We start from the raw sequence: 27,126 nt of genomic DNA on the forward strand, positions 1-27,126 counted from the left end.
GAGTGCCATCTAGTTGCATTATATTGGAGAGAAGGCAGACTTTGCTACGGCTGATATCTCCAACCCTCAATAACTCACAACAAAACAATCTAGACTGATAAATAGCACAAAAGGTAAAAGAAAGAAAAATATATTTATGTTTGGTTTTGGGGTGAACTGTCCCTTTAAATGACATACACTCACACAATCAGCTCCTGTACTGCCCACAGCACTGAGTTTTAATACTTTGCTCTTCAGGTCAACTACTTAATTAGTTGGCTAAACTGTTCGTAGACACAGAGATGGATGGAGAGGAAAAAAGAACAAATTATAGGAAAGAAACAGACTGAAATAGATACAAAGGGAAAACGACAAGTCAAAGTAAAGGGATGAAGAGGTGGAACAATGATAGCGAGGAGAGATGAAAGGAGGTATAGAGGGAAGGGGAATTGCTTTGTCACATCATATTTGGTGTTTGTGTCGGAGATCGCAGCTTATCGCCTCCAACACATTTTCACATCATCTATAAATTACTGCCAGCGGCGGGTCAACGCTATAATAAAACAGCGTCTGGAATAATGCATTAAAAATAGCAGCCCCAAATTCAAAGAGTGTGTGTGTACGCGTGCTGGCATTTGTGGAGTGTGTGTGTCCTCAGGGTCAGGATAATCTCAATGGATTGTTAATCCAGCCAGCTCCCTCACTCCCCAGTTTCATTAATCTGCCACCAGCCTCTGTCTCATTTTCTGTGGACACACACACACACACACACACACTCTCACATGCAGTCATTCATTCTTGTACACACACACACACACACACACACACACACACACACATTTGTACGTATACTTTAAAGGTATAATCCTTTAAATTTTCAACACATCAAACTCATAGCCATTCCGTCATTACTTGTCTCTCAGATTTAGGGTTGGGTGCCAATCTCATTACATTTAAGGGTACTGATAGAATTACTTCAGCACTATCGAGTACTGATTCACATTTAATCAGTTGGTGCCAAATTCCAGTACCTGAGAAAACATCTGTGTGAGAGCTCGGCTCCGCAAAACAGCTCTGCTCCCAGCTGGTGACCTGCGATGATAGTTTTGCCATCTTGTCTATTTTATTTTCTGTTTTATGTCAGAAATATCCTGCTGTCACTGCTGTGTGTCACTGAGTTTTTACGTAAGTTACACAAACACACAGAGGTGGAGTGGGTCGTCCACCAATCGAAAGATCGGCTGTTCGATCCTCGGCTCCTCCAGTCCACATGAAGTATCCTTGGGCAAGATACTGAACCCAAGAATTGCTCCTGACGGCTGTGCCATTGGTGTGTGAGTGCGTGTGAATGCTTACTAAAGACAGGTGGCACCATGTACGGTAGCCTCGGCCACCAATGTGTGAATATGTGTGTGAATGGGTGAATGTGACCTGTAGTGTAAACGTGCTTTGATTGGTTGGAAGACTAGAAAGGTGCTATACAAGTGCAGTCTGTTTTCCATTTACTTACCACATATTTGTCAGTTGTGTCTAAATAAGGAACGAGAGAGAGGAGCAGACAGATGGACAGATGGACAGACAGAGACAGATGTTGGGAGAAGTTTGCCCTCAGGGCTGTCTGCCAGAAAGCCCTTTCATGGTTAGGATTAGGAAAAAAGATGATGGTTTGTTTGGGTACCAGTATAACTTCAAATGTGAACGGTACCCAACTTTAATTGTTAAGAGCTGAGTCTATCCGTTCCCGTGCAGGATTCAAGTTGCGTATCCACACACAAAGGTCAGGTTGTATGCCTGATGTGTTCTGAAGGGGAACTTCAGCTTTTGTCAACTGTCTGTTTTTTGTCAAAACAGTGTTTGATGCATTGTAAATGGATGTCCGAGTTGCTCTTGACATTTGTGAGTAGCTGTTCAAAGTGTGTTTGCTGCTGCCTGCAGTGGTTGACACACACCTGTATTATTGAAGAACACTTGCTGTTACACAGTATCAGTCTCGTAACCCACAGGCTGATGGTCTGACGATGATAAGATCTGGGGGCCACGACCAATTTGTTCAAGATGCCAGTGTAGCCAGCAGATATTACGCACCAATCATTTTGGCTAATCTCTTTAAACAGATATCTGAATATGGGTTCTGAGATTGCATCTTGACCGATTTGTTCCACCTCTCAATGTGGACTGTATACCTGCCACTCAAATATGATACTTCTTGGATTACAAACGGCAACAAGAACACTTCCAATACCTAAATATTGTCCGGTTTAGAGATGCACCGATCCAGCTTTTTCAGTTTCAATACCGATCCCGATGCTGTGGCTGTGAGTATCAGACGATACCGATCCGATTCCATGGTTGACCTAAAAAGCTATATACCTTTACATGTAGAACAGAAAAGACTAGAGGCATCAGGTATTGATGACTACACAGTTCTTTCCTAAGATAAAATGAAACAAGATGAAACAGATGAATGCAATGATGAACTATTCATTTCTAACAAAAATGAACAATTGTGCAACAGCAGTTGAAAGTGTGTGAAATACCTCCACACAGCAGATTCTCTCCTTTGCTCCATGACGTATGACGTAGCTTGCGTCGCAAAAGGATCGCCTCAGGTATAGGTTGCATTTTCCGATACCCGATCCATCTATTTTGATGATATTGGGGCCGATATTCGATCCAGATATCAGATCGGTGCATCCCTAGTCCGGTCGCCTACAGATTCTGCATACATATGCTGATTTGTCTTTAAAGAGATCACTACACAACTAAATGCATCCGGACTGATTTTTTAAACATGCATTAATTCGTTTTTGGCCACCTGGGGCAGTGCAACAAGCTGTAACGTTTTTATAGCCAACATGTTAACAAACAGCCTATTTACACAACCAGCAGAGACAGAGCACACAACGTGTTTGCATCTATCTAGTGAACGTAAGTCCAATATTTATTTTCCTTTGAGCTCCATTTTGGTCTCAGTTACCCTCTGAGTGCTCTACGTTCAACAGATAGTGGTTAACTTTGTCTTATGTCATTGTGTGCTGGGAGGGTGGTGCACAGTACGTTTACCAGAGCTTTTTTTGCTGAGAACTGCTGTGCTGCCTGCTGTGTTTGGAAACGGTGTTGATGGAAGTGACAAGGCTGAACCACACAGCAAAGCTGGGGGGTGTAAAACCAAAATAATGAGATAAATGTCTCTAAAACACTTCATAGAGCTGAGAGGAACTGTGGGAATCATGACTGTGTGTGGCTACTGTGAATGTTTAACACTATACATGATCATGAGCGACGGTTGAGCAAGTTTATCTGTCTTATCTCTCTTCATTCATGGTACCAGAAAGCATTCACACAGTCACACAGTCACTCAGTCACTCACTGATTATCCTGCGAGGTTTATCACACAGAGTCTCTTTATACAAAACCACCACATGAAAACTGCAATGATCTATCAGCCCTCTGCAGCCCTGCACCTCTGTTTAACTTTCACTTTTCTTATCTCCTCCTCCACCACCTCCTCCTCCCCCTCCTCCTCCTCTTCCTCCTCCTCTTCTTCACCTCCCTCCCACTGCTTTAACCGCTCCTCGTTCTTTTTTTGGTCTCGCTGTACCTCTCCTGATTCTCCAACTCTCTTTTAGTTTCAGCGTCTCTAGCGATTTCTCTCCTACTGTGGTTGTAATCCTCGCCTCAATTTCTCAGTCCGATATAATCGCTCTTCTTTTCCTGTTCTCTCTTTCTTTCTGTCTTTCTTTCTTTCTCTCTCTTTCTTGTCAGCATTGTATGTACGGCTCTCTTTGTATGCTTCAGTTGATATTGATAACACAAAAGCTGCTTACTTGTGTGTGTGTGTGTGTGTGTGTGTGTGTGGGTGAATACCGGCAGGAGCATGCAGGGTACAAGTGCTATTACAGTGAAGAGATTATTGTAGCTTTTGTGTGTGTGTGTGGTTGTGCATTTGTGAAAAAAAAACTTGTGTGTGTGTGTGTGTGTGTGTGTGTGTGTTTGTAATAGGCTACTTTATCATCCGTCTGTTCGAGGAGTCTCTTTTGCAAAAGGACAGGAGCAGGTTTAAAGCATCAGTAATGACTCTACTGAGTTCTACTTTAAATGCAAATTCAACTTTGGCAGGCTTTTAGTCCAGACGCACTGATGCTAACCAGGACGGTCGAGCATCCAACGCCTCCCAATCACACGGACGCACGCACACTCACACACACACGCCCTTGCACTGCAGCGGGGCAGCTCTTTGGCTGTACCACCTTTGCAAACTCCTTGTTACAGTACATACTTTTTACTTCATCTCCCACAGACTTACACTCACTCACACACTTACACAGGTGCACAAAGGCAAAGCTATTACCAGCAGTACATTTTGCACATATGAACAAAAGTGCTGCATACGCTAAGTCAAGAGTGATCGATAATTCATTAATCATTTAAGTCATTAATTAAACAAACATGCTTAACTCTTTACAGCTTCTCAAATGTATGAAATGGTTGCTTGCCCTGTTTTATATCATTTTAAACTTAACATATTTGGGTTTTGGGCTGCTGGTCGAGCCAAACGAGAAATTTGAGGATGTCACCGTGGGCGACTGTGATGGGCATTTTTCACAAAGTTTATAAAATAATCTACACATCCATTGATAATGAAAATAGCGGCCCTGACACACACTTTCAAACACCTACATTTAATTCCCAAATACTATTAAAAACTGTAACAACTTGCAAAGACAGTTTCTGCTCCACACAAACACACAGAAAGAACAGCTGCTTAACTGAGCACATGAAGTGATTCTTCTCTAGCATCCCATCTTTCTCATTGTCTGGCTGTCGTTCCCTCTCATTCACACACTCTCACACTCACATCTCACGGGATCGTTCCTTTGCGTATCAGTTCTCTCCCCCACAAATCTTTACTTCGTCAAGTGGATAAATTCATCTTTGTCTTCTCTCGCATCTCTTCACTCTCCCTCATTAGCACACACGTGCAAGCACACGGGTCTTCTCACATTCCAAACTTCACTCCTTTTGTGCATCAGTTCTCTAATTCAAAGTCTTAACTTTGTCAAACTAAAAATACACAGCATCTCTTCTCTCTCTCTGCCTGCCTCTCCGTCTTTCTCTAACTTACACACTCACGTTACTCTCCATCAGCAAAAAGTGTCTTTTACCTGTCCGCTCTCACCGTCTCTTCTCTCTTTGTGTTGAATGTGTCCGTCTCCCTCCTCTCTCGTTCCTCTCTCCTCTCACTGACTTGTGTGTGTATGTGTGTGTGTGTGTGTGTGCGGCTTCTTCTCTGTGTGTGTGTATGCGTGCGTGTCCCAGGTGATGTTTGACTTTCGTGGCAACGGCAAGGCGGAGTTGAACCTGAAGAAGGGAGATGTGATCTTCCTGCTGCAACGAGTCAACGCAGACTGGCTGGAGGTAAGAGAGAGAGAGAGAAAGAGAGAGTGTGAGAGGGAGGGGGGAGAGTAAGAGAAAAAGTGGGGGAGGGAGGGAAGGAGGGAGAGATGGAGAGAAAGAGTGGGAGAGTGGAAGGCAGTGAAAGACAGATGAGAGGGATGGGAAAGATATATAGAGGAGGTGGAGGGGGAGAGAAGATATAAGCCAAGAAGAGAGAGAAGGAGGCTTCTTTATTGGGACGGTGGAGGAGAGGAATAAGGAGAAAGAACGGAGGAGGGAAAAAAAGTGATGGACGAAGAGACCAAGTAATGGCAAGAGATGGAGAAAATGATAGGGAAGCAAAGAGGGATGAAAACAGATGGGAAAGAAGGGGAGAGGGACATATTCTGATAAAGAGATGGGGAGAGAAAGAGGAGAGATGCAGAATGAAATACGAGAGAGATGGAGGGAAACAGAGAGATGGAAAGTGAGAGGATAAAGTAATAGAGGCTGAATGAAAGCAGAAATAGAAAGCATGAGGAGAATAGGGGGAGATCTTGTTGCTACCTGAATGAGTGGATGCACAACCACCTCCTCCTCCATGTCTACAGATTGCATATAAGGGTGTTTTCACATATAGTTCTCTTTTAACAAACCAAACCCAGTCCTTTTAACGTGGACCAAGAAGTGGACCAACGGAAAAGGGACTCCATTCCTTTTACGTTCACATTGTCAGTACATTTCAGTTTTTTTTAGAAGTGGCACTGCAGCATGGTTATGAAGCCCCCTCACTTTCAGATGAACTTAAAATTGAAGGAAAACCTTAGTGTTTCTGTGCTGTAGACTTTTGCTGTTTGGTGTATTCTACATTCCACATCTGGAGAAAGCAGTATCTTCCGTGGACCAAACTACTCCTCATCCTGCATCCTTGCACACATTACAGGCCAGTGTTTCATCTGTTTTTTTCAAGCGTTCCAGTGCAATAGCATGTGATCTAGAGGGCCAAATACAAAGGCAAAGAGCAAAGCGAACCTTGAGTGCTTTGTGTTCACACTGCACAGGTTAAGTGAACCTTCGCATGGACTTGAAGCGAACCGAACTCAGACTACCTCCTGGGATGGTCTGAGTACGCTTCACTTCAGAGGGGTCTGAGTTTGCTTGAAATATGCACAAAAGTTGCAGAGTCACCGCTCAATGAAAACCCTTTAAGTATATGCACAAAGATAGTTGATTTCCAATTGACAGCTTTTGCGTCTGTGCAGCCACATGCATGAACACATCTGACGCCCACTGTAGTATAAACATAAACAGAAAGGTTATGGGGTTATAAAGATTGTCCCAGTGTAGTTTGGAAGAACTTGTACTGGTCTGCACCAAGCTGCAACCTCAAGAGCTATAAAATGAAGCTAAAAACTGCAGTTCTTTGAATGGCCACTTGAGGCTGGCTCCAGAAGCCAGTCAATCCCCATTAGAGCTTAGATTCTCTGCCCGAGCCCGAACGCGATCCGGACCCGTGGGCCGGCCCTCCCTTGACGGCACCACTGGCTGTGCACATGTGAGTTGTCGACGGTGACAACGTGTGTGTCGGCTTCATCGAGTGTACCAAGTGCAGCAAAACGACGGGGACCTCGAGACAAAGCTTGCCATGGAAAGAAAGACGTGAGTCAGCCTTCAATGTCCACGTTCGTATCCTTAAAACAAATGTTAGGGCTATTGATTACAGTTAAAGGGACTGGCCGGGCCAGGTTTGGACAGAACATGCTCGGGCTTGGGCTCTAATCCCCATAGACCCCCATGTTAATATGCCCAACTTTACACTGGAAATAAACATGTTAACAGCCTCCTGTCTCTCCATATTGCTCCGTTAACTAGCTGCGGTGCTATACAACTGGTGCGGCTAGCTAGTCGTCGCCCTTGAATGCAGGGTGAGTCATCAGACATTTGAAATCACTTTACTTGGTTTTACCTGGAAGAGAAAGGACAGGAGTTTTTATGTAAAAATACTCTGATACAGATTTTCTGACACGTTTGGCATATAACGAGATAATCGATTAACACAGGGACGCAGGATTTGAACTGTGAAAATATATTTTTCATTTCATAGGAACTTTAATGTGTGCAAATCCCAGACAGGTCCCCAAATCTTGTAGAAATCCTTCCCAGAAGAGTGGAGGCTGAGCAGCAGATGAGTGCCAATGGTTTTGGGATGACATATCTAAAAAAATCTCATGATGTATCCACATACTTTGTGTGGGTGTCCACATATTTTTGGCCATGGAGGGTATATTTCCACTTTGCTTTATTTAATGATTTGTTTTTGGTTATCTTGCCAAGCGATGTAAGGAAATACACAAAACAGTCCCTTCACAAGTTGCAGCAATCAAAAAGTTAATTACAGAACATAATAAAACTTTAAGTCAGAGGGAAGATTAAAAATAGTGTCACGACACGGCGGCAGCTGAGTACAGTGACCACAAAGTATCTGCACAGATGTGACTGGAGGTGCCCTGCTCTAGTTTCCTTTTGAGGAACAATTACTTAATGAACAAAATGTCCTGATTACACACTGCGAGCATCACGTGTAAGTCGCCGTCGTCCAAAAATGGGATATGGGACATTTTAATTAGCCGCTCAACAAAGAAATGCAACACTGGAACACTGGTGCCGGCAAATAGTTAAAAAAGATCAGGAAATGTGCCTGATGAAAAAATGTGTAAGGTGTTGAGATAGAGTGTGAGAGAGAAGCAGAGAGTGGGTGAGTGGGAGAGCGAGGGAGGAGGTGGAAGCTGATATGGTGGGAGAGAGGGAGAGAGAGTGAGAATCAACATGGAGGAGGAGGACGGTGCACTTATCTTGCCTCTGGCTTTCTACAGAGATCCAAAAATTGTAACAGAAAACACTGATAATCTATTAATCCTTTTTGCAACACTGCAAAACACAAGCTCCTTGTTCTTTTTTGGCAACTTTGCATCCATGCTTGTAGTAAGCGTTTTGTTTTTTGGGGGTGGGTGAGGTTAATGCAACACTTAGAACTTGTGAAAAGTTGACTGAGTGCCTTTGATTTAGTCAGTGGACAGAGCGGCTGTGGGTGGAAAACGTGACAAATCCAGCTGGCAGACTGGTGCATCAAGGTGAATGTTTTAAACACACCAGTGGAGAGAAACCTGAACAGTTTCAGGGCTCCCGGAGAAAATGAGAAATACTTTCAATTTGATGAGCATCTTCTGTGAGGCTCAGGGGCAGGGCAAGAGGGTGGCTAGTGATGGGGTTCTCTCCCTAAAAAGGTATAGTTTTAAACTCAGACCTAACTGACAACCAGGCCCCGAGGAACGCTGCTCAGCCTTGCAGCCAATTTCTACCAGTGGCCACATAAGATATTGCAGCACCTCTTCAAGATGGTCTCAGTGGTGTGCACCCGAGTGCAATTGCTGTGTTCACACCTGCCCAAACCAATCGCACTTAGGGGGCAAACGAACTTGAGTTCAACTGAACCGAACCAAACAGGGCGGGTGTGAAAGCACCCTCAGTAAGAATCATAATTTCTTGTTATTTAAAGGTCCAGTGTGTAGGATTTAGTGCGATGTAGTGGCATCTAGCAGCGAGGATTGCAGATAGCAAGCACCTGGAACTTCTCCTGGTTAGAATTCCTTCAGTGTTTATTGTCCAGGACGTGTTTACTGGGAGCTGGATTATCCACAGAGGTCTCTACCTCTCAAAAACTAATGGTCAGTAAAAAACAGTAAAAACACTGAATGAAAAAGTTTCACGTTACACATTTGAGTTTCTCTGACGCTGTTCGCAACGTCGCAGATGGGGCGCTATAGCCCAGCACCTGCTAATGTGTCCTCACCTAATTTAGTTCCAGACATTCAGCAGGTGTTACCATGAGCCACATTACCCACAGAGGCGTCGTCCTCTCCAAAACAAATGGACAAGGTAATGCAGACTGGTAAAAACACTGAATAAAGCAGTGTTTCTCTCATGTTGTCTGGCATGTTGGAGACAGGTCGCTAGCCTAGCACTTGCTAATCTGTGCTCACTTTTTCCTCTGATAACTTAAGATGCAGATGGTTAGGAGTTTTCCTGGGAGCCAAATTACCGCAGGGGTCTCTCCCTCTCCAGAACAAACAGAGCCGGTGATTTCAACCACTAAAAACATTGAAAAAGTAATTTCATGTTAAAAAAAATAAAATCTAAATCTAAAAACAATTTCTGACACTCTCATTGTGGAGTGGTTGCAAACTTAGTAGCAGACACGAAAACACAAATGGCCCCATCTAGAGCCATTCTGGGCTACTGCAGAAACATGGCAGTGCAGCATTGTGATCTCCGTAGATAAGGACTAGCTCCCTATGTAGATATAAAAGCTTATTCTTGGGTAACAAAAACACAACGATTCTTATTTCCAGGTGATTATAAACTAAAGAAAACATACTTATTATATTTCCTTTCTGACAATATATCCCCCTAAATCCTACACACTGGACCTTTAATTCCCAAATTAAAATATGTTTGACTGCTGCCTGATCACGTGGATCTGTTTTTACATAACACTGTTGCCTTGCGTTGTTGTGTCTGTGTGTGTGTCTATACAGATACACACACACACTCACACACCAGAGGCGCAGTAAAAAGGCTGTATGGTTGCGCTGAGTGCTTGCAGCATATTATGAACAGGCTAATTATTCCAGGAAACTTCTCTCTAGATGCACGTCCCTCCTGCTTCATTGTGTTTCTCTCCTTTCAATCATCAACTCATCTCATCATCACGCTCGTATCACTCCATCCTCGCTGCTCATTTGCTATTTCTCATCACATCTTTATCCTTCTCCTCTCCTCTGTTTTCTGTCCTTCTGTCTTCCCCTCAGGGCACAGTGAACGATCAAACAGGTATTTTCCCACAATCCTTTGTGAAGATCATCAAGCCCCTCCCAGAGAGTGACTCAGAAGGTGAGGGTGGAGACTCCACCTACAGCTGTCTGCACTGCTTCCTGCTCACCCCATCTGGAGTCCAAACCAGGTCTGTGTGCAGTACTGTATAGCTTTAACCCTGTGTCACATTCAAACACTAAGGCTAACACAAGGTACCTCAGTATACCAAGGTAACCATTCGCTCACACACACACTGATGGAACGATTGGGAGCAATGTGGGGTTCAGCATCTTACCCTAGGACACACGGCAATGCGGACTGGAGGAGCTGGGGATTGAACCGCCGATCTTCTCATTAGTGGATGACCACGCTCGACCTCTGAGCCACAGCTGCCTGGTGTTGGGAAGGTTACTTTTGAAATGGAATTGGTTATGGATCACTAGTTACCCCGCTAAAAATGTGATAGGAAGTGTAACTATTTTAATAACTTCTTAAAAGTAATGTAACTTGATTACTTTTGATAACTTGAAATATCCGGAAATAGGCTACAACAAAAGAAGGCGTTCCTGCAAAGCAACAGAATAAATGCTCTATTCTACATATGAGGTTTTTTGATTTAACCACATGTAATTACAAACATTCTGATCCGTAACTGTAATTAAATGACATATTTTTTTCAGTAGCTGTAACTTACTGTTACAATTATTTTGTAATTTGATTACATTAAACTAGCTACATTTCACTAGTAACTAGTTGCTAGTTACTCCCACACACTAACTGAGTGAGTGTGTGTGTATGAGAGTGATTACAAGATGGTTCTCATTCTATCATAAAAATTGTAGAAGAAGTTGTTGAAATTTGACAGTTAGAACCTTTTCCCGCCAAAATTTGCTCATATGTGTGTGTATTTTACACACGGGATAACCTGCTTATAACCAGTGGCGTGGCGTGGGGAAAATTTTGAGGAGGCCAAGAGACAAGACCTCTAATCTATGCACATGCCTGTTATCTAACAGACATTTCAACACACGCGCGCTTGCACGCACACACATCACTTGCGTTTACCGATACACAAGCTCTCTCTCTCTCTCTCTCTCTCTCTCTCTCTCTCTCTCTCTCTCTCTCTCTCTCTCTCTCACTCACACTCACACACACACGGTCCTCCAAAAAAACTTACTAATCCATGAAACTCCGCTACCCAAATGCATGACCGGCCGCTTAATACACAGCACAAATTTAATAATGAATAAAAAAATCATTCATTCATAAACTCAATCAGGGAGATGTTTCAAGTTTTATGTTCACATTATGAAGTATCAATAAGCTGCACATGACTTACAAACCCCGATGTATGTGCTTGATAATGTTTATAATGTCAAAAGAGGCTATAAACAACCTCATCTATTCGGGTAACATGGCCCTGTGGGCGCTGTCCGGGGTGCTTACAGTAAATTTTATGTATGTAAACAACCGCAATAAAACAACTACTTCAGTGGACTGACAACACATACAGCTAAATCCAGGCAAGCAAGGCACAATAAGCTAATAACCACATCAAAAAATGCACACATAGCTACATAGGCTGTTCAATCAACAGTAAAGTCACAGAGAGAGGGAGTGTGCATTTAACTCACCCTATTTGAAGAGGAAGGCCATTCCCTTGTCTTTCTTGTGATCAGTAACTATGTCGTAGAATTTCCCACTGGCCTTAATGGCAAGGTCGATGAATCCTGTAGTGACCCAAGGACTGTTCAGCGAGCATGTATCCTTGTCAGAAAGAAGACAGGGCCAGCAAAATAGCCGCTGAAGGTTAGCGCTACCAGCTAGCCACTCGGTGCAAACGTAATTTTCCTCATTGAAAGTCTGAGTCCCTTTTTTCCTCTCCGTCCGCAGCTCTAGTTTTGATTTTGGTCTGCCGTCTGATTTAATTTTAAGTTGCTGCTGTAAAGGAAGTTTCACAAAGTTGTTTTTTACCAAAAACTCCAAATCGCCACCCTCCATGACTGCAGTAAAGTTGCTAACGGTTACCTTGGTTACCTCCCGGCGTTATTTGATTTCAGTGATGTTGATAACGTGCTATTTGATTGGTGTGAAGCCAAAGGGCGGCTGGCTTCCCTTGGCATAGTCCTGACTAATCACAGTTTGACATTGGCATGACGATAACCTCATCTGATTGGTTAATATTTCATTTTTTTTTTTCACCAAGGGATGCCAACTTGGCCTGGCTTCCCCACAGACAAGACAGTCTACCGGAGTGCAATATAAAGTGCAATACTGTGTTTCACCACACATTCATTTAGAGGGGCGCTGTTTCACTCATTGTAAAATACTCAGAGAAGAGATGACAGCAACAGCGCAGAAGAATTACTGAAACTGTAAACAAAGTGTTTTTATTAAAATGACAATTACAGTCTGAAAAACAGAGGAAGCTTGGCTTCCCTTGGCCTCTGGGAGAAAACACCACTACTACTAACAGGTGAAAAACTCCTTTTCCCATTGTCAGCAGACCAGAGCAGTGTCCTCATGGCTCTGCATTGGACAAGCATGGTCCTTTTTTTCTGTTTTACCAATGTGTCATCTTTGGTGTCACAAACACACACAAAAAAACAGGTTAAAAAAAACAGGTTAGTAAACAGTGGAAAGCAGCATGGAGGCCAGTGAAAATGTTATGGTGGTTACTTCTTTCTTAATCTTTTACGTAATTAGCCTCCCTTTCAAACGATTCAAAATGCATTGTGCCAGAAAATAGTGCGTCCGTGCGGGTGTCATATTTCCATCTCTGCTGATTGAAGTTAAAGCCAATAAATGCTCTGCTGCAGAGTGATTTGACCTGTGAATGAAAGCAGATTGTAGCCTTTCCCTTTAAATACAAAGCCAGATGTCAGCGGGTGTTAGCGTTTTTTTTTTTTGGTTTGTTTGGTGGGAATGGGACTTCATTTTTTTAAAGGTCAAAAGCTGTTTTGAGTGTCAGCTTTGTGTAATATGTCCTTTGGTAAGCTGATTACAACAGACCCAAATGTTATGCTTAGCTTTTGGGTAACCATAGTTACAGTGACCCCACTTGTATATTATATTGATACAGTCGCTTACAGAAGGAGCTGCCACCCCTTTCTTTTTCACGCTTGTCTAAAAGTATTTCTGAGTATTTTATCTCTTAACGGCATTGTTTGCATATGAGGTGTGCTTAGTTTTTTTTACCCTTTCTTTCCTCCCAAACCACTACTCATCTATCCCTGAGAGGGGAGTAAATATCCTCATTGTCTTTTTATTGGTTGCTTGCCATTATCTTTCTGCCACTGTTCAACGGTGACACATTGTTTGGCGCCATGGGAATTTCAACAGAAAAAGATGTAGTTTAAAGTTAGAGATACAGTGCCCTCCAAAAGTATTGGAACAGTGAGTCCAATTCGTTTACTTTTGTTGTAGACTGAAAACATTTGGGTTTGACATCAAAAGATGAATATGAGACAAGAGATCAGAACATTTCAGCTTTTATTTCCAGGTATTTACATCTGGATCTGATACACAACTTAGAAGATAGCATTATTTGTAATAGAACAATTTTTAGGTGAGCAAAAGTATTGGAACATATAAACTTAAATAGATTAAAGTGAATGAGACTTAATATTTAGTTGCAAATCCTTTGCTTTCAATAACTGCATCAAGCCCGTGACCCATTGACATCACCAAACTTTTGCATTCTTCTTTTGTGATGCTGTTCCAGGCTTTCACCGCAGCCTCTTTCAGTTGTTGTTTGTTTTGGGGGGTTACTCCCTTCAGTCTCCTCTTCAGCAGGTAAAATGCATGCTCTATTGGGTTTAAGTCTGGAGACTGACTTGGCCAGTCTAAAACCTTCCACCTGCCCCTGATGAACTCCTTTGTTGTTTTGGCAGTGTGTTTTGGGTCGTTATCTTGCTGCATGATGAAGGATCTCCCAATCAGTTTGGTTGCATCTTTCTTTAAATTAGCAGACAAAATGTTTCTGTAGACTTCTGAGTTGATTTTGCTGCTGCCATCATGTGTTACATCATCAATGAAGATGAAAGAGCCCGTCCCAGAAGAAGCCATGCAAGCCCAAGCCATGACATTCCCTCCACCGTGTTTCACAGATGAGCTTGTATGTTTGGGATCATGAGCAGATCCTTTCTTTCCCCAAACTTTCGCCTTTCCATCACTTTGGAAAAAGTTAATCTTTGTCTCATCAGTCCATAAAACTTTTTCCCAGAATTTTTGAGGCTCATCTCTGTACCTTTTGGCAAATTCCAGCCTGGCCTTCCTATTCTTCTTGCTAATGAGTGGTTTGCATCTTCTGGTGTAGCCTCTGTACTTTTGTTCATGAAGTCTTCTGCGAACAGTAGATTGTGATACCTTCACTCCTGCCCTCTGGAGGTTGTTGCTGATGTCACTAACAGTTGTTTTAGGGTCTTTCTTTACAGCTCTCACAATGTTTCTGTCATCAACTGCTGATGTTTTCCTTGGTCTACCTGTTCGACGTCTGTTGCTTAGTACACCAGTGGTTTCTTTCTTCTTCAGGACATTCCAAATGGTTGTACTGGCTATGGCCAATGTTTGTGCAATGGCTCTGATTGATTGTCCATCTTCTCTCAGATTCACAATTGCTTCTTTTTCACCCATAGACAGCTCTCTGGTTTTCATGTTGGTTCCACCTCTAAATGCAGTCTACACAGGCAAAACCTATCGTACCCAATCTGAAACTGAGCTCAGACATTCAGTGCTATTTATTGTTTGAATAATCAATGTAATTGGGAGACACCTGGGCAACAAAACACACCTGTCAGTCACATGTTCCAATACTTTTGCTCTCATGAAAAATGGGTGGGTTCAAACAAAAGGTGCTATCTTCTAAGTTGTGTATCAGATCCAGATGTAAATACCTGGAAATGAAAGCTGAAATGTTGATCTCTTGTCCCATATTCATCTTTTAATGTCAAACCCAAATATTTTCAGTCTACAACAAAAATAAAGGAATTGGCCTCACTGTTCCAATACTTTTGGAGGGCACTGTATGGTTCAATGTTTGTCTAAACTGGCACTAAAAGGCCTCTAAAAGTTTGAATGTTCTTTAATCCCATAGAAATACCATTCCACATCAGGTCATATTTATGTCCTCAGTAGTTGATGTTTATAAAAGAACAATGCAACTGTGTGAAGATGTTCTTATGAAAGCTTTCTACTTGTGTGCTTGTTGAATTTATTTGAGTTTCATATCTGGTAGTTATACCTTTAGGAGTGAACGTTTCAAGCTTTGAAATAGCAGTCAGTCTGATTTTATAAGCTGATTGTGTGTTCCTTTTCACAGAGATGTGTGTGTACAAGAGGACCTCACTATCCAGCCGACGTACAAGGACCTACTGTCTCGTATGAGGTACCAAATTCTATATCCTTTTGTAATTTGCTTTTGTTGTTTGTGTAGCACCGGGGCTGTTTTTAGGTAGAAACAAAGGATTTGATGGACATTTAAAAGTGTGTGTTTAATGTCATGTTTTTATTTCATTTACACCCATGTGTGAAACGGTGACTGAGAGAAACGTGAGGATCAATTTTGTGGGTGTTAAGAGCCGGCTGTTGTTTAACTGTAGAGGGGAAAATGATTGTACACAACCTCACACCTGCCAGTGAATTACAGCAGCTTCCAAAGAATGTGATAATGGAACATTAAACTGACATATTCAATGAGAGTCTGATGTGGAGGCAGTGAAGCGTGTGACGATTACACTGTTTTCGCATGAAAATCTTCAAATTTTCATCATAATTACATTTACAATCTTTTATAAGGCTTTCCCAGCTGGCCAACTCATACCATGACTTTCTTACCAGAATTACATCAGTGGAAAAGTATTTGATTGCTGCCTTGCTTTGTAAAGCATTTATGAAGCGCATTTTATTAAAGTAGAGCAGATGTCATGAGCAGGGCTTGAAATACTTTTTTTTTTGTACATGTAATTTTAAATTAGATGCACCACATTTTGGTTTTACCTTCACCAAAATTTGCTTTACTGAATTTTTTGGTGTATTTGTCCTTTTTTATCAGCACTTCCGCCACATCCAGAGCCGGATCTGACCAAAAGTACAATAATGTACATTAAAACTACTCCAGACTTTGGTCATAGGAACATTTTGCACAGCTTCTCATGTGGAAACCTTTTTTAAAAAGTTATATTAAGACTTAATTGATGACTTCTTTTCTTTTTTTATATGAATATTTATTCATATTGATAAATAGATAAATATTACTTACTGAATATTAACCTTTACCTCTAGCTATACCAACTACATGTTTACAACAGCTTTTAATGCTGTTTGTAAATAGAAATGAAACTAAAAGTGACACTGGGAGTCATTGAAAAAAGTCATGATTTAAAAAGAAAGAAAGAAAGAAGTTAGTGAAAGAAATCCTTTTTAATTTTTTTTGTTTTTAAAAAAAAGAAAAACACATTAAAAATGAACAATAAAAAAAAAGTTGTGCCACATGAGACAAACTCAGTATAATTTTTCATTTATAATTTTTATTGGCAATAACATAGACAAGTGTGACGCCCCATGAAAGTATTGACAAAACATCAGCAGTTAAACGGAAGGCTGGAAGATGAGCTATCCATCCTCCTATTGCCAGCATCGGGTGAAACCGAGTAAGAAGACAGAACATTGGGCGCACCACACTGCCTTTTTTGTCTGTCAACTATCAAACTTAAAACTAACTTCACTGTAGTGTGGCAGCTGTGGCTGGCTTGACCGCTGTGTTTTACGATGCTGCTTTTGTGCTGTTGCTCTGCTCTCTCTCGTCTGTCTGTGCACACAATGTTACCAGTTATAAATGTTTTTTTTGTTTTTTTTTCCACTTATGAGATAATAGATGTGTGGCGTGCATAGATTGAAAAGTGGCAATTGCAAGTCTACTTACTTCCAATGCATGAGTTGGCAGCTTACCATGTTACGTGCACCGGTGCATGCAGAGCTCAGAATGACATGCACAGCTGAAATTTTACATGCTCTACAGTGCATATGCACGTGTCATTTTGACTCCTGCATATTGAGTGTTTTTCTCAGAGATGTACTGATGAACCTGTGTGATTGCTGACCTTTGTGACCACACTTTCTCCATTTCAGTCCCTCAGTACTTTTTGCGTGTTAATTCCAGAACAAACAAGGTTGAGTAAAAGTCCATTAATCCACCGGCCCGCCCTGAGGGGCAGCATATTTAACTGTTCTGCACCGCAAACCTGCAAATTGCCAGTTGCCCATCATCGCCACACGTCAAATTACTTCCCGCGGGACCGCCGACTGCCCCCCCTCCCACAGCACCACCTCCCCTCCCACAGCACCACCATCACCGGATGCATATGCTCATTACACTATCATATCTGTTCTTCTCTGTCTTTTTCTCTTTCATTCTCCCTCTCCCTCTATCTCTCATTATCTGGTAATTTAGATAGGTGAGCGCTACGATGATTAGCCCTCCCCATTCATAATCAGTTCATTTCTTCCGCTTATCTGCTCATTATTGTTTTTCTGTGTTCAGGCCTATTGTGCCCTGGAGAAGGATGGATGAGACCCTGGTCTTGAGTTTTAATATGGCTTGGCACTGATAAAGGGAGGGGGAGAATGAAGAGAGTGAGGGGAGGAGAGGGTGGTGGTGGAGGTATGGTGAGATAGTAAAGAGGAAAAGAGAAGAGGAAGAATTTCATTGTGTTTAACAAAAAAGAGGAAGAATTAAAGAAACATTAAGGAAGGACTGTGGCAACTGAACATGTTGCTAAACTCCTGATTAATGAAATAAAATAAAATAAAATAAAATATAATAACTTACCTCAGGTACAAATGAGTCTAAAATGGAATACAACCAGTGAATTTAATAAGCTGTCACATCACATTAACTTGTGATTATTGCCGATTTTGTTTGTTGTGTGATTTTAAGATTGCAGGATTATCATCAACATGTTCTAACACGTTTCATCACACTCACACTACCAGTGTTATATCAGCTGATTCAAGCAGAGAGAGACTACAGCAATGCTGCTGCTGCTGCTGCTGCTGCTGCTGGTGATACTACCCACGCCACGATACTATTCTTATATGTGAGCGTGTATAGTGTGTAATTTACATCGTGATCGTAATACTACTGAAAGAGAGAGAGCGTATTAATTTATATATTTACAGACTCAGACTGGGAATGTGTGTCCTTTAAAGACAAAATGCCACTTATCTTTTCATTGCTGGTGGCAGGAAGTGACTTTGAATGTCTCTTTGCATGTCCTTCATTAGATATAATACTCCATCATGTTGTGCCTTCAGGAATCCTGTACAAAGCCTCATACACAGTGTCTCTCTTTTTAATTCCTGGACACCATCATTACTGCCCATGCAAAGAGAAGTGAATATAGCGAAGGTGGTAACTTCCTATCTGCACTTATTACCCATTTCCTTTGGTCCAGCACATGTTTTTTCTTGGTGATAATTCCCACAGCAAAAATTTAATTAAACTGTAATATATCAACAAAAGCCATGTGGGGGCAGTCATTTCCTTCACTGGAACAATGGTGCAGGGTTTTCTTGTAATGTCTTCATTAAAAAAAAACGTAATTGCTTTTAACATTAAAGTAAACAACCACTTAATATGAACGAAACCTATAAAAGCATATTTATTCTCATAGTCTGAATAAGAATCCCCACAGAAGAATGATAAAGTAAAAGTAAAATACAAATCCTAATAAAAGAAATAGAAATAGAAAAGGAAAAAAAGGAATACAGCGCTTCACCTCTCGGTATGTCCTGGGTCGTGTATCTTTCATTGTCCTGAGACAGCTGAATGAGCTTCTGAATCACAAATACAATATGTTCAAAGTTGTTAGGGTTTTTTTTTTTGGTTCGAACATTCGCAAACCTCCATCTTAAAGCTACTCTTACCTTTCTTGCATTTCACACAGCACTGAGAAAAAATTTGAACTTCCACAACTCCCGCCTTCCTCCAAAGTGGAAACGCACAAGGAAGATAATGTTCATGTTCTACAGTAGGCTAACGTTAGCCATTAGCAACTGGATGCTGTGTTGTCATATATAACGTTATATGTTATATTAGAAGCAAACTAAACATAACGTTACCTGTCCTGCACAGTCAAACGCAACCCCGGAGTTTTGAAACTTATCCGAGGTCAGTGATCAGTCATCAGTGACCTCGGATTTATAGTTTTATAATATAATGTAAACACTAACGTTAGATAGTACTGGTGACTGGCAACAAACAAGGAAGATAGAGACTCAGGTTACATTAGGCTACAGTAGGCTAAACGTTAGCAACTGGATGCTGTGTTGTCATATATAATGTTATAGCCTATGTTACATTAGAGGCAAACTAACGCGAGATTACGGTCAGTTTCGTCAGTCAGAGGCCTCCAGGTGAGGAAGACAGACAGGACGCTCGGCCAATCATGGTCGGAGTTTTCTTAGAACCATATGAGAATGGTATAATTATAAGTTTTTATTTCTGGTGGAATTCACTTACATTTTAGTGTGCCATCATCTTATTAATAGCATTTTAACCTAAACAAAGAAAAGTGCAAAATTTCCAGAAAGGTAAGTGTCGCTTTAAATGAGCATGAGGTATTTTTCAAAGTACAGAGGTTTTTGCTGCTTGTGTCCTTCTGTCCGTATTTCTGTATGTGTGTTTGTAAAGATATTTAAATATGCTGAAAGCTACATTTTAACTGAACTCTCAGGCTTTAGTATATCTAACTAAGGCAGCAACCTTTGGAGCTAAAAAAATTAAGCCAATGCATAAGTGCCAAAAACTGCAGTTCCTCTCGTGGCCACTTGAGGCTGGCTCCAAAAGCGAGTCAATCCCCGTAGCCCCCCTTGTTAAAACACCCTCTTGGTCACTTCTTCAGAAATGCAAGATGGAAAATGCCAAACTCAAGCAGGAGTCCACAAACCAATGTGTGAAGTCATGATGGCTACATCCATTATTTTTGTACTATGATCTAACATGTCATGAAGTCATGAAGAAACTTAAGTCTAATTTATTTACAACATGTTATGATTAGTACAACAGATGGTTGTTTATTGAAGCTACAACTAGCAACTTTAACCGCCTCTTCTTTGCCATTTGGAGATATTTTCAGAATTCCTCAATCTCGGAAAGATTGTTTTGGTTTAAACCCCTGTGATGTGTTATACACAAATGAGTAAAAGCAAAAAGGGAAACATGTCTGGGGTTTTAAAACATCTCAAGTCCTTCTCTTCCTGTCCTTGTCTCTCTTCAGAAACGTCTTCAAAGTGGACGACATCGCCTTGAACTACCGCGACCCCGAGGGCGACCTCATCCGCATCCTCGACGATGAGGACGTCCAGCTGATGATCAGGGAGGGCAGAGGTCAGCAGGGGAAAGTCAAGCGACCTGTCAATCAGTTTCCGTGGGAGCTGCACGTGACCTTGGCCTCTGACCTTTCTGTTTACAGCACCGAGGCCTGAGAGAGTGAAGGTCACGGGAAGCGGAGGAGATATTTAGTATTCCTATATCAGAACAATGAACTTGACCAAGCAAATATTGTTGCTGATACAGCCTGTGTGTAGTTTGTCTTTTCTCTTCATTCAAAGCCTCATTCATGTTACAAATATTGTTGCTGTTCAAGTTTATGGCTGATACATTTCACTTAGTAATAAACTAATTTAATAAGTTTTATGTTTTGCATGCATTGATTTTTTTCTTCTTGTTGGAAGTTGTTGCTGTCAGTCGCTGTACACTGGAGAAGTATAGCCGTACACTGTCATGGTCCTGGCTGTGTCAATAGTTTCCCTGTGTTTTTCCTTGTCCTCTGTTTCCCCTCCCCCCATCTGTCTCTGATTCAACTCACCTGCTCCCTGCTGCTCACCTGAGAACCATCCAGTAATCCTGCAGTATAAAACACCAGCTCTCTTCTTCAATTCTCGCAAGATTGTTGTGTCTGTCACTGTGGTACAGTCATGCTTCAGGCCTCTGTTGAACTGGAAATTCAACTTAGACTTTTGCTTGTGTTTTTCTTGTGGATACGTACCCTGTGTTTTCCTCTGTCATTGGATCACCACCTTCCTTCTTACCTGCCTGCCAAACCCTGCCAAACCCTGCCATCAGCTTCCGTCCCCTGGATTCTCCCCTACAGCCACATTCATTATCCTGGCAATAAAACCCAGGATAAAATTTTTTTACCACTCTCTTTCTGAGTCTGTGTTCTGCGTTTGGTTTCACGTTGTTGATTGTAACATACACAGCTTTGTATGCAGTGACTACGCTTACATGCACACCAATATTTCAGCATTATTCTGAATATGACAACATTCTGAATTTGATACGGGTCATGTAAACAATGTATTCTGTTTGAATATTCCAAATAAGGCATTTTCCGATTAAGACGTGAAATATGCTGACATTTGGGTTTTAGGAGAATTCTTTGGACATGTATGCAGCTCATTTGGAACATTTGTGTTAGTCTGGATTTTCACCGCAGTTTACCACACACTGTCTGTTTTTGTGTATGTTGCGCGTTATGAATGTGTTGTACACAAACCAACAGTTTTCACGGCTGTGGGTGGAGATGTGGCCAAAAGAAAAGCCCACAGAGTAGCACCCCTACTTTAAAACGTTATGACAGACTTGTATACAAACAGGATTTTGGATATGAGCAAATTTTTGCAGTACTGAATTTTCAAGAGGGTGGTTGAAGGAATGAAAGAGAGCCCACCAGTTCACCACTGCTGGAAACCTCCAGCTCCCGCTGTTCCACTTATCCATATTTTGATGTGATAAACATCATGTTAAGGCACCTTAATCTGAGTATGTATGGCTGCATGTATACTGGAATATTACAGGAAAATTCCTTTCATTAGCCACATAAACAGCTTAGAATTATTTTCAGGTTAAGGGCAAAAACTGGTATATTTTACACTTTTAAATGTAGTCACAGACAGTCTTAGCCTGGGAGCCTCAACTCAGGGAGATAAACCCCATTTACAGATCTCACAGTGTGGAAAAAGTGGAAAAAGAGCAAAAACAGGAGTACCTGAAGTGAACTTGAGGAACTTGTGCTGTCACTCTAGATCTTTGGTGTAAATACTTATCTTTTAACCACTTTCCTGACAGATCCTCAAACTATTCTCCACATTATTTGAAGCATCCCATCAGCATCTTCTCTTTTTTGGTTAAAGCTAACATCACGTTTTAACAAAACTGTCAAGCTGCTTCTTGCCAGCTCATTCTGTACACCTTTCACGACACGAACAGGATTCCAAATATGAGTTTTCAAAAAAATAAAATAAAATAAAAACACTGAGAACTATTCAACCTTGTCAACAGGCTACAGATATTTCGTGTTAATTTGCTGCTACATTGGAAACATTAAAAACGGGCGCTTTTAGTGGTCATGAAAAAGTGTGTTAAGTTTTCATATGTGTTCATTTGTGTGTTTCAAATAGCACGACTGTATCTTCCACGGCTCCATCCTGCTCACACCCTGCATTCTCATTTTATCCATGTGTCTGCATTTCATTCACACTCGCCTCAGGAAATTCAGAAACGATATTGCCTTTGCTGGCAGGACAGTTTTTCCTCATCTTTAATGCAAAGTTATTCCCCTCATATTCCTTTTTAACAACCTCTCCCAGGCACTGTGGAAGTTATGCATCTTTAAAAGTTGCTTATCGCACTAGGGGCGACTGATACTTGCCCATACTTAAGTGTAAACACCTTTATTCTATTGAGCATTCAGGTGTGCATTTTGTTGTTTTTCTAGGAGTAAGCATTATCGGAAAAATGACAAATCCAGAAGATGAATACGTGTGTTGATTCGGTGATGGACTGGAGTTGACAGCAAATTTACATATTTTTATGCTTTTCATACCACAAAATTTTTGTTTGAGACATTTTATTGTCAGTTTGGGGAGAAATCCAACTTCCAAAGCAACACTTGTTTTGGAACAGCATGGTCTATTCTCTATCTTAAAATACAGCAGGGATCCCTGGACACATGTTGGTGTAAATGGTGTTTTTTTCAGGTGTTAATGGGTTTTTTATTGATGGCGTGCTGACAGGGATGCACATCACTAAAATTCACTCTTACCCAATTGTTATGTTTATATACTTTGTGCAAAAAGTGTTGAGATTGTACTGATGTTTGTGGGCATTAGAAAGAGAAGAAGCAAACCCTGACATAAGCACCATACAGTACACACACTCATGTAAGGCACACAAGTGAACACACACTTTGATTTATCAGAGTGTAAGCTGAAGTCCAGGGGGAATTAAATGGACAAAAGGGGACATGTCCTTGTTAAACCAGTTTGTTCGTATTGCTTATGACTTCATGAACACATTACTCTGTTTCCAATTACATCTATTGCCTTTTTCATCTCTGAAGAGCGAGTGAGATTCCCCTGTTCCTAGTGATCCACAAGCACAGTGACTTTGGTTTAACCTTGGCAAAGCTGGAGTAAAACAAGAACTGCACTTTGTGATGCCACTCAGAAGGCAGCCAATCACTTATTACTGCATGTGTTAATGCTTTTGCTGCATGAGGCTTTGTGATCGCTTTCAGTCACTGCGTTGTTTTTGTTGTGCTAAAAGAAAGAGCCCATCACCGCCACCGTGGAGCTAACCTGTTGTCACATTTTCCACTTACATTTAGCTGATGCTTTCATCCATGGCAACTTAGCACTGAGTGAGGATGCGAGGCCTCAGGTCCTGTTCAAGGACACGGCATACTGATGGGTAATGTGGCGGATTGGAGTTGTCACTATGGGGTTTCTCTGGAGTCAAAAACAATCCCTTTGTTTGGGTCAAGCCTATAAGGATTAGGATTGATGTTATTTATTGAAACATAATTAGTGTAACTGTTATTATTAATTTTAAGTGGAGCTGTGATTGGAAATGTTCTTCATACTCTGCTACCGAGAAATGTCAGTTGAGTTTGGCAATGTTTACATGATCACATCACAAGCAAAAAAAAAAGTTATTGCTGCAAAACATCAATGCAAAGATCAAACCTCACTATGTTGGTATCATCTTTTTGATTCATTCTTTAGATTCTCAGTCATCCAGGTCATGGTTATCTTAACTGCTATCTCGTAGGCAACTGGACTTGCTTGAGTTTCTTGAAGACGTTTCACCTCTCATTCAAGAGGTTTCTTCAGTCCATCTTTTGGTGAAATTATCCGTCACAAGAATCGTTCAACAATTTGGAAAATATCCTTCTTGTCAGGAGTTACTGCTAATGTCCATACGGTAAGCGAGTTTTTTTTTTTTTTTTACTAGTATGGCAAAGGCATGACCCACCCCACTCTGCCTTACTCTGATTGGCTTAACCTGATATTTTTACTCTTATCCTAAATAATGTCACACCTCATGCCTAAACCTAACCAATCCAACCAGCAAAGGCAACATGCGCTAGCCAATTAGAGGAAGAGTAGGGTGGGTCATGCATTCGCTATCCTAGGAAAATAAATTGGCATTCGGTAAAAAGAAGCTGCCAGCAGCCAGTTAGCTTAGTTTAGCATCCAGCAACAGCTAGCCTAGCTCTGTCCAGAGACTGTGGGAGACTCCAGGAAGTCACTGTGCTCTGTCAAGGAGTAATCTGCACACAACCCCCCTTTAAAACCACTTGCCTGTATTTATACGTCCATGTTGTGCAGATTACACAACTGAGATAAAACATGTTGATCAGTGAGATTTTGATGTGTAGATTTTGGGACCTTTAGACAAATCTAGGCTAGCTGGTTCCCCATGTTTACTTTCTTTTTGCTAAGCTAAGATAATTAGCTATTGGAGGTAGCTTCATATTCTAGCTTCATATTTCATATAAGTCTTGGTAGATCATTTTTAAAACCGCCACTTCTATCAGGCAAAAGATATTATACCATATCAGTGTTTAAATAAGTGCCTAAATAAATAGCCAAGGTGGCAGTTATTCAATTCATCAGGTTAGGGAGCTAGTCAGTTGTAAGCTTTAAGCTTCGAACCTGCAAGTCCGCTAGGCTAACGTGCTAACTTGGATTTATAGGTAAATTGCATTAATGGGCATCAGTAGTATCTTCTGGCCTGAATAGGTAGACTTGGAGGCATGCTATGATTTAGCTTTGTGTTCTGGCATTAACATAAACTGATTGGTCTGATTGAAATTCTCAAATCACATTTTAAACTTTGAAAACACACAACTGCAAAAATAAACTTCCGTCGATCCATCTGTCTGTTCATCTGTTCATCCATCTATTTTCATCCGCTTATTCAAGGCAGGGTCGCAAAGCAAGCAAGGTACTCTAGATATCCCTCCCCCCCTGCAACGTTTTCCAGCTCCTCCTGAGAGATCCAGAGGCATTCCCAAGTCAGATGACGTATTTAATCCGTCCAGTGTGTTCTGGATCTATCCCTGGGCCCCCTATTAGTTGGACGTGCCCATAAAACCTCTCACAGGAGGCGCCCAGGAGGCATCCTGATCAGATGCCTGAACCACCTCAACTGGCCCCTTTCAACGCCAAGGAGCAGCGGCTTTACTCCGAACTCCCTCTGGATATCCCAGCCCCTCACTCTATCTCTAAGGCTGAGCCCAGTCACCCTATGGAGGAAACTCGTTCTGGACGCTTGTATCTGCAATCTTTTTCTTTCGGTCAGTACCCAAAGCTCATGACAATAGATGAGAGTCAAAGTGTAGATTGACTGGTAAATTGAGAGCTCGACCTTTTGAATCAGCTCTCTCCTTTCCACAACAGTCTGTCGTACCACCCACATCACTGCTGACACCGCACCTTGAGAAATGATTCATCTTATTACTGAAGGTGACTGATTATCTGTTGAAGAACTTTTTATCTATGCATGTCTGTGTATTGTCCGTCAGTCTGACCCAGTCTGTCTGTTTGACATTCTGTCACTTTCACGCTCTGTATAACTCACTGTCTGTCATCCTCACTGTCTCTATGCCTCATAACCTAATCAGTAAGAAAAGGCAGACTCTATCTACATAGCATGTTCTCCAGTCAACCTTTGCCCGGAATTTAATTATCAGCATTCATCTTTGCTGCCACGATGGCCTGTTGTACATCTAATTAAGCTCATAATGAATGTCATTAGGGCCAAAGTCATGTCAGCCCACGAACTCGCCATGTACCATGAACCGCCAATGAAACGTGGGGCACATGCGCAAGCAGGAGAAAGCTCGAAATAAGGTAATGAAATTCAATTTGTATTTTCAATAAGTAAGTGTATACTGTAATGTAGGCATGGCAGGGACATGCATATATTATTTAAGATATCAGTGGAGCTCTGTAAAGTAGATGGGTGGATATTGGCTGTTGGTAATGTGACACAATTGGACCATGCACGTTGAAGTCAAGATGAAGTACAAGATGACAAGCTGAAAACCCATTAATGATATGTGCTGGTACTCAGGATGTTTGACTGGTTCATTGAAGGCTAGTTGAGCAGCTGGCTGATAGTGGACCGAAGAAACTCAGGAAGCTGCAGGGTTCAAGATTCTGTAAAAAAAGACTGCAGAGGTTGTGAGGAAGCAAAGAGGTGGGCTGAAAGTGAATCTGATGGGATGCTATCCAGCGGAGGTGCCACCAAGGAGAAAAGCCAGAAGAGATGTGGCAAAGGGGTAGCGTGTAGATCAGGAAACTGGCAGAGGGCTAGCTGATGAGAAAATACTGGAAATCACCACCAGGAACTGGAAGACAAGTCATAATCTCTGCGAGCCCAGAAAGAAACCAGGGTTCAAAGGACACCAGCTGGAGTGGTGTGAGAGCTGCTGTACTGTCATGTCTTCTGTGCCCACACTGGGTCTGTTTTGTAAAACAAACAGGCTAATAGTCAGCAACAGAAGGCAGAAGTGAAACAAATCCGAGGCAGGACAGCAGGAAATAACA

The 27,126-nt window shown here is 41.6% G+C and overlaps 2 protein-coding genes across 3 annotated transcripts in view; one reads left to right on the forward strand and one right to left on the reverse strand.

Moving 5' to 3' along the window:
- Positions 1-5,305, reverse strand: part of pvalb7 (parvalbumin 7) — a 56,965-nt gene extending 51,660 nt beyond the window's left edge. For both annotated transcript variants that reach the window (XM_033624056.2, XM_033624057.2), the window contains exon 1: positions 5,145-5,305. The gene's annotated coding sequence lies outside the window, so the exon portion shown is untranslated. The remainder of the gene's footprint in view (positions 1-5,144) is intronic.
- ncf4 (neutrophil cytosolic factor 4) overlaps positions 1-20,922 on the forward strand; it is a 50,760-nt gene extending 29,838 nt beyond the window's left edge. The window contains exons 7-10 of the mRNA XM_033624058.2: positions 5,299-5,397; positions 10,224-10,375; positions 15,548-15,613; positions 20,505-20,922. Of these exons, the coding sequence (XP_033479949.1) occupies positions 5,299-5,397; positions 10,224-10,375; positions 15,548-15,613; positions 20,505-20,712 (525 nt within the window). The 3' untranslated portion in view covers positions 20,713-20,922. The remainder of the gene's footprint in view (positions 1-5,298; positions 5,398-10,223; positions 10,376-15,547; positions 15,614-20,504) is intronic.
- Positions 20,923-27,126: the final 6,204 nt, after the last annotated feature.

This window comes from Epinephelus lanceolatus, chromosome 3 (assembly GCF_041903045.1).
Source record: "Epinephelus lanceolatus isolate andai-2023 chromosome 3, ASM4190304v1, whole genome shotgun sequence".
NCBI classification, from domain to species: Eukaryota; Metazoa; Chordata; class Actinopteri; order Perciformes; family Serranidae; genus Epinephelus; species Epinephelus lanceolatus.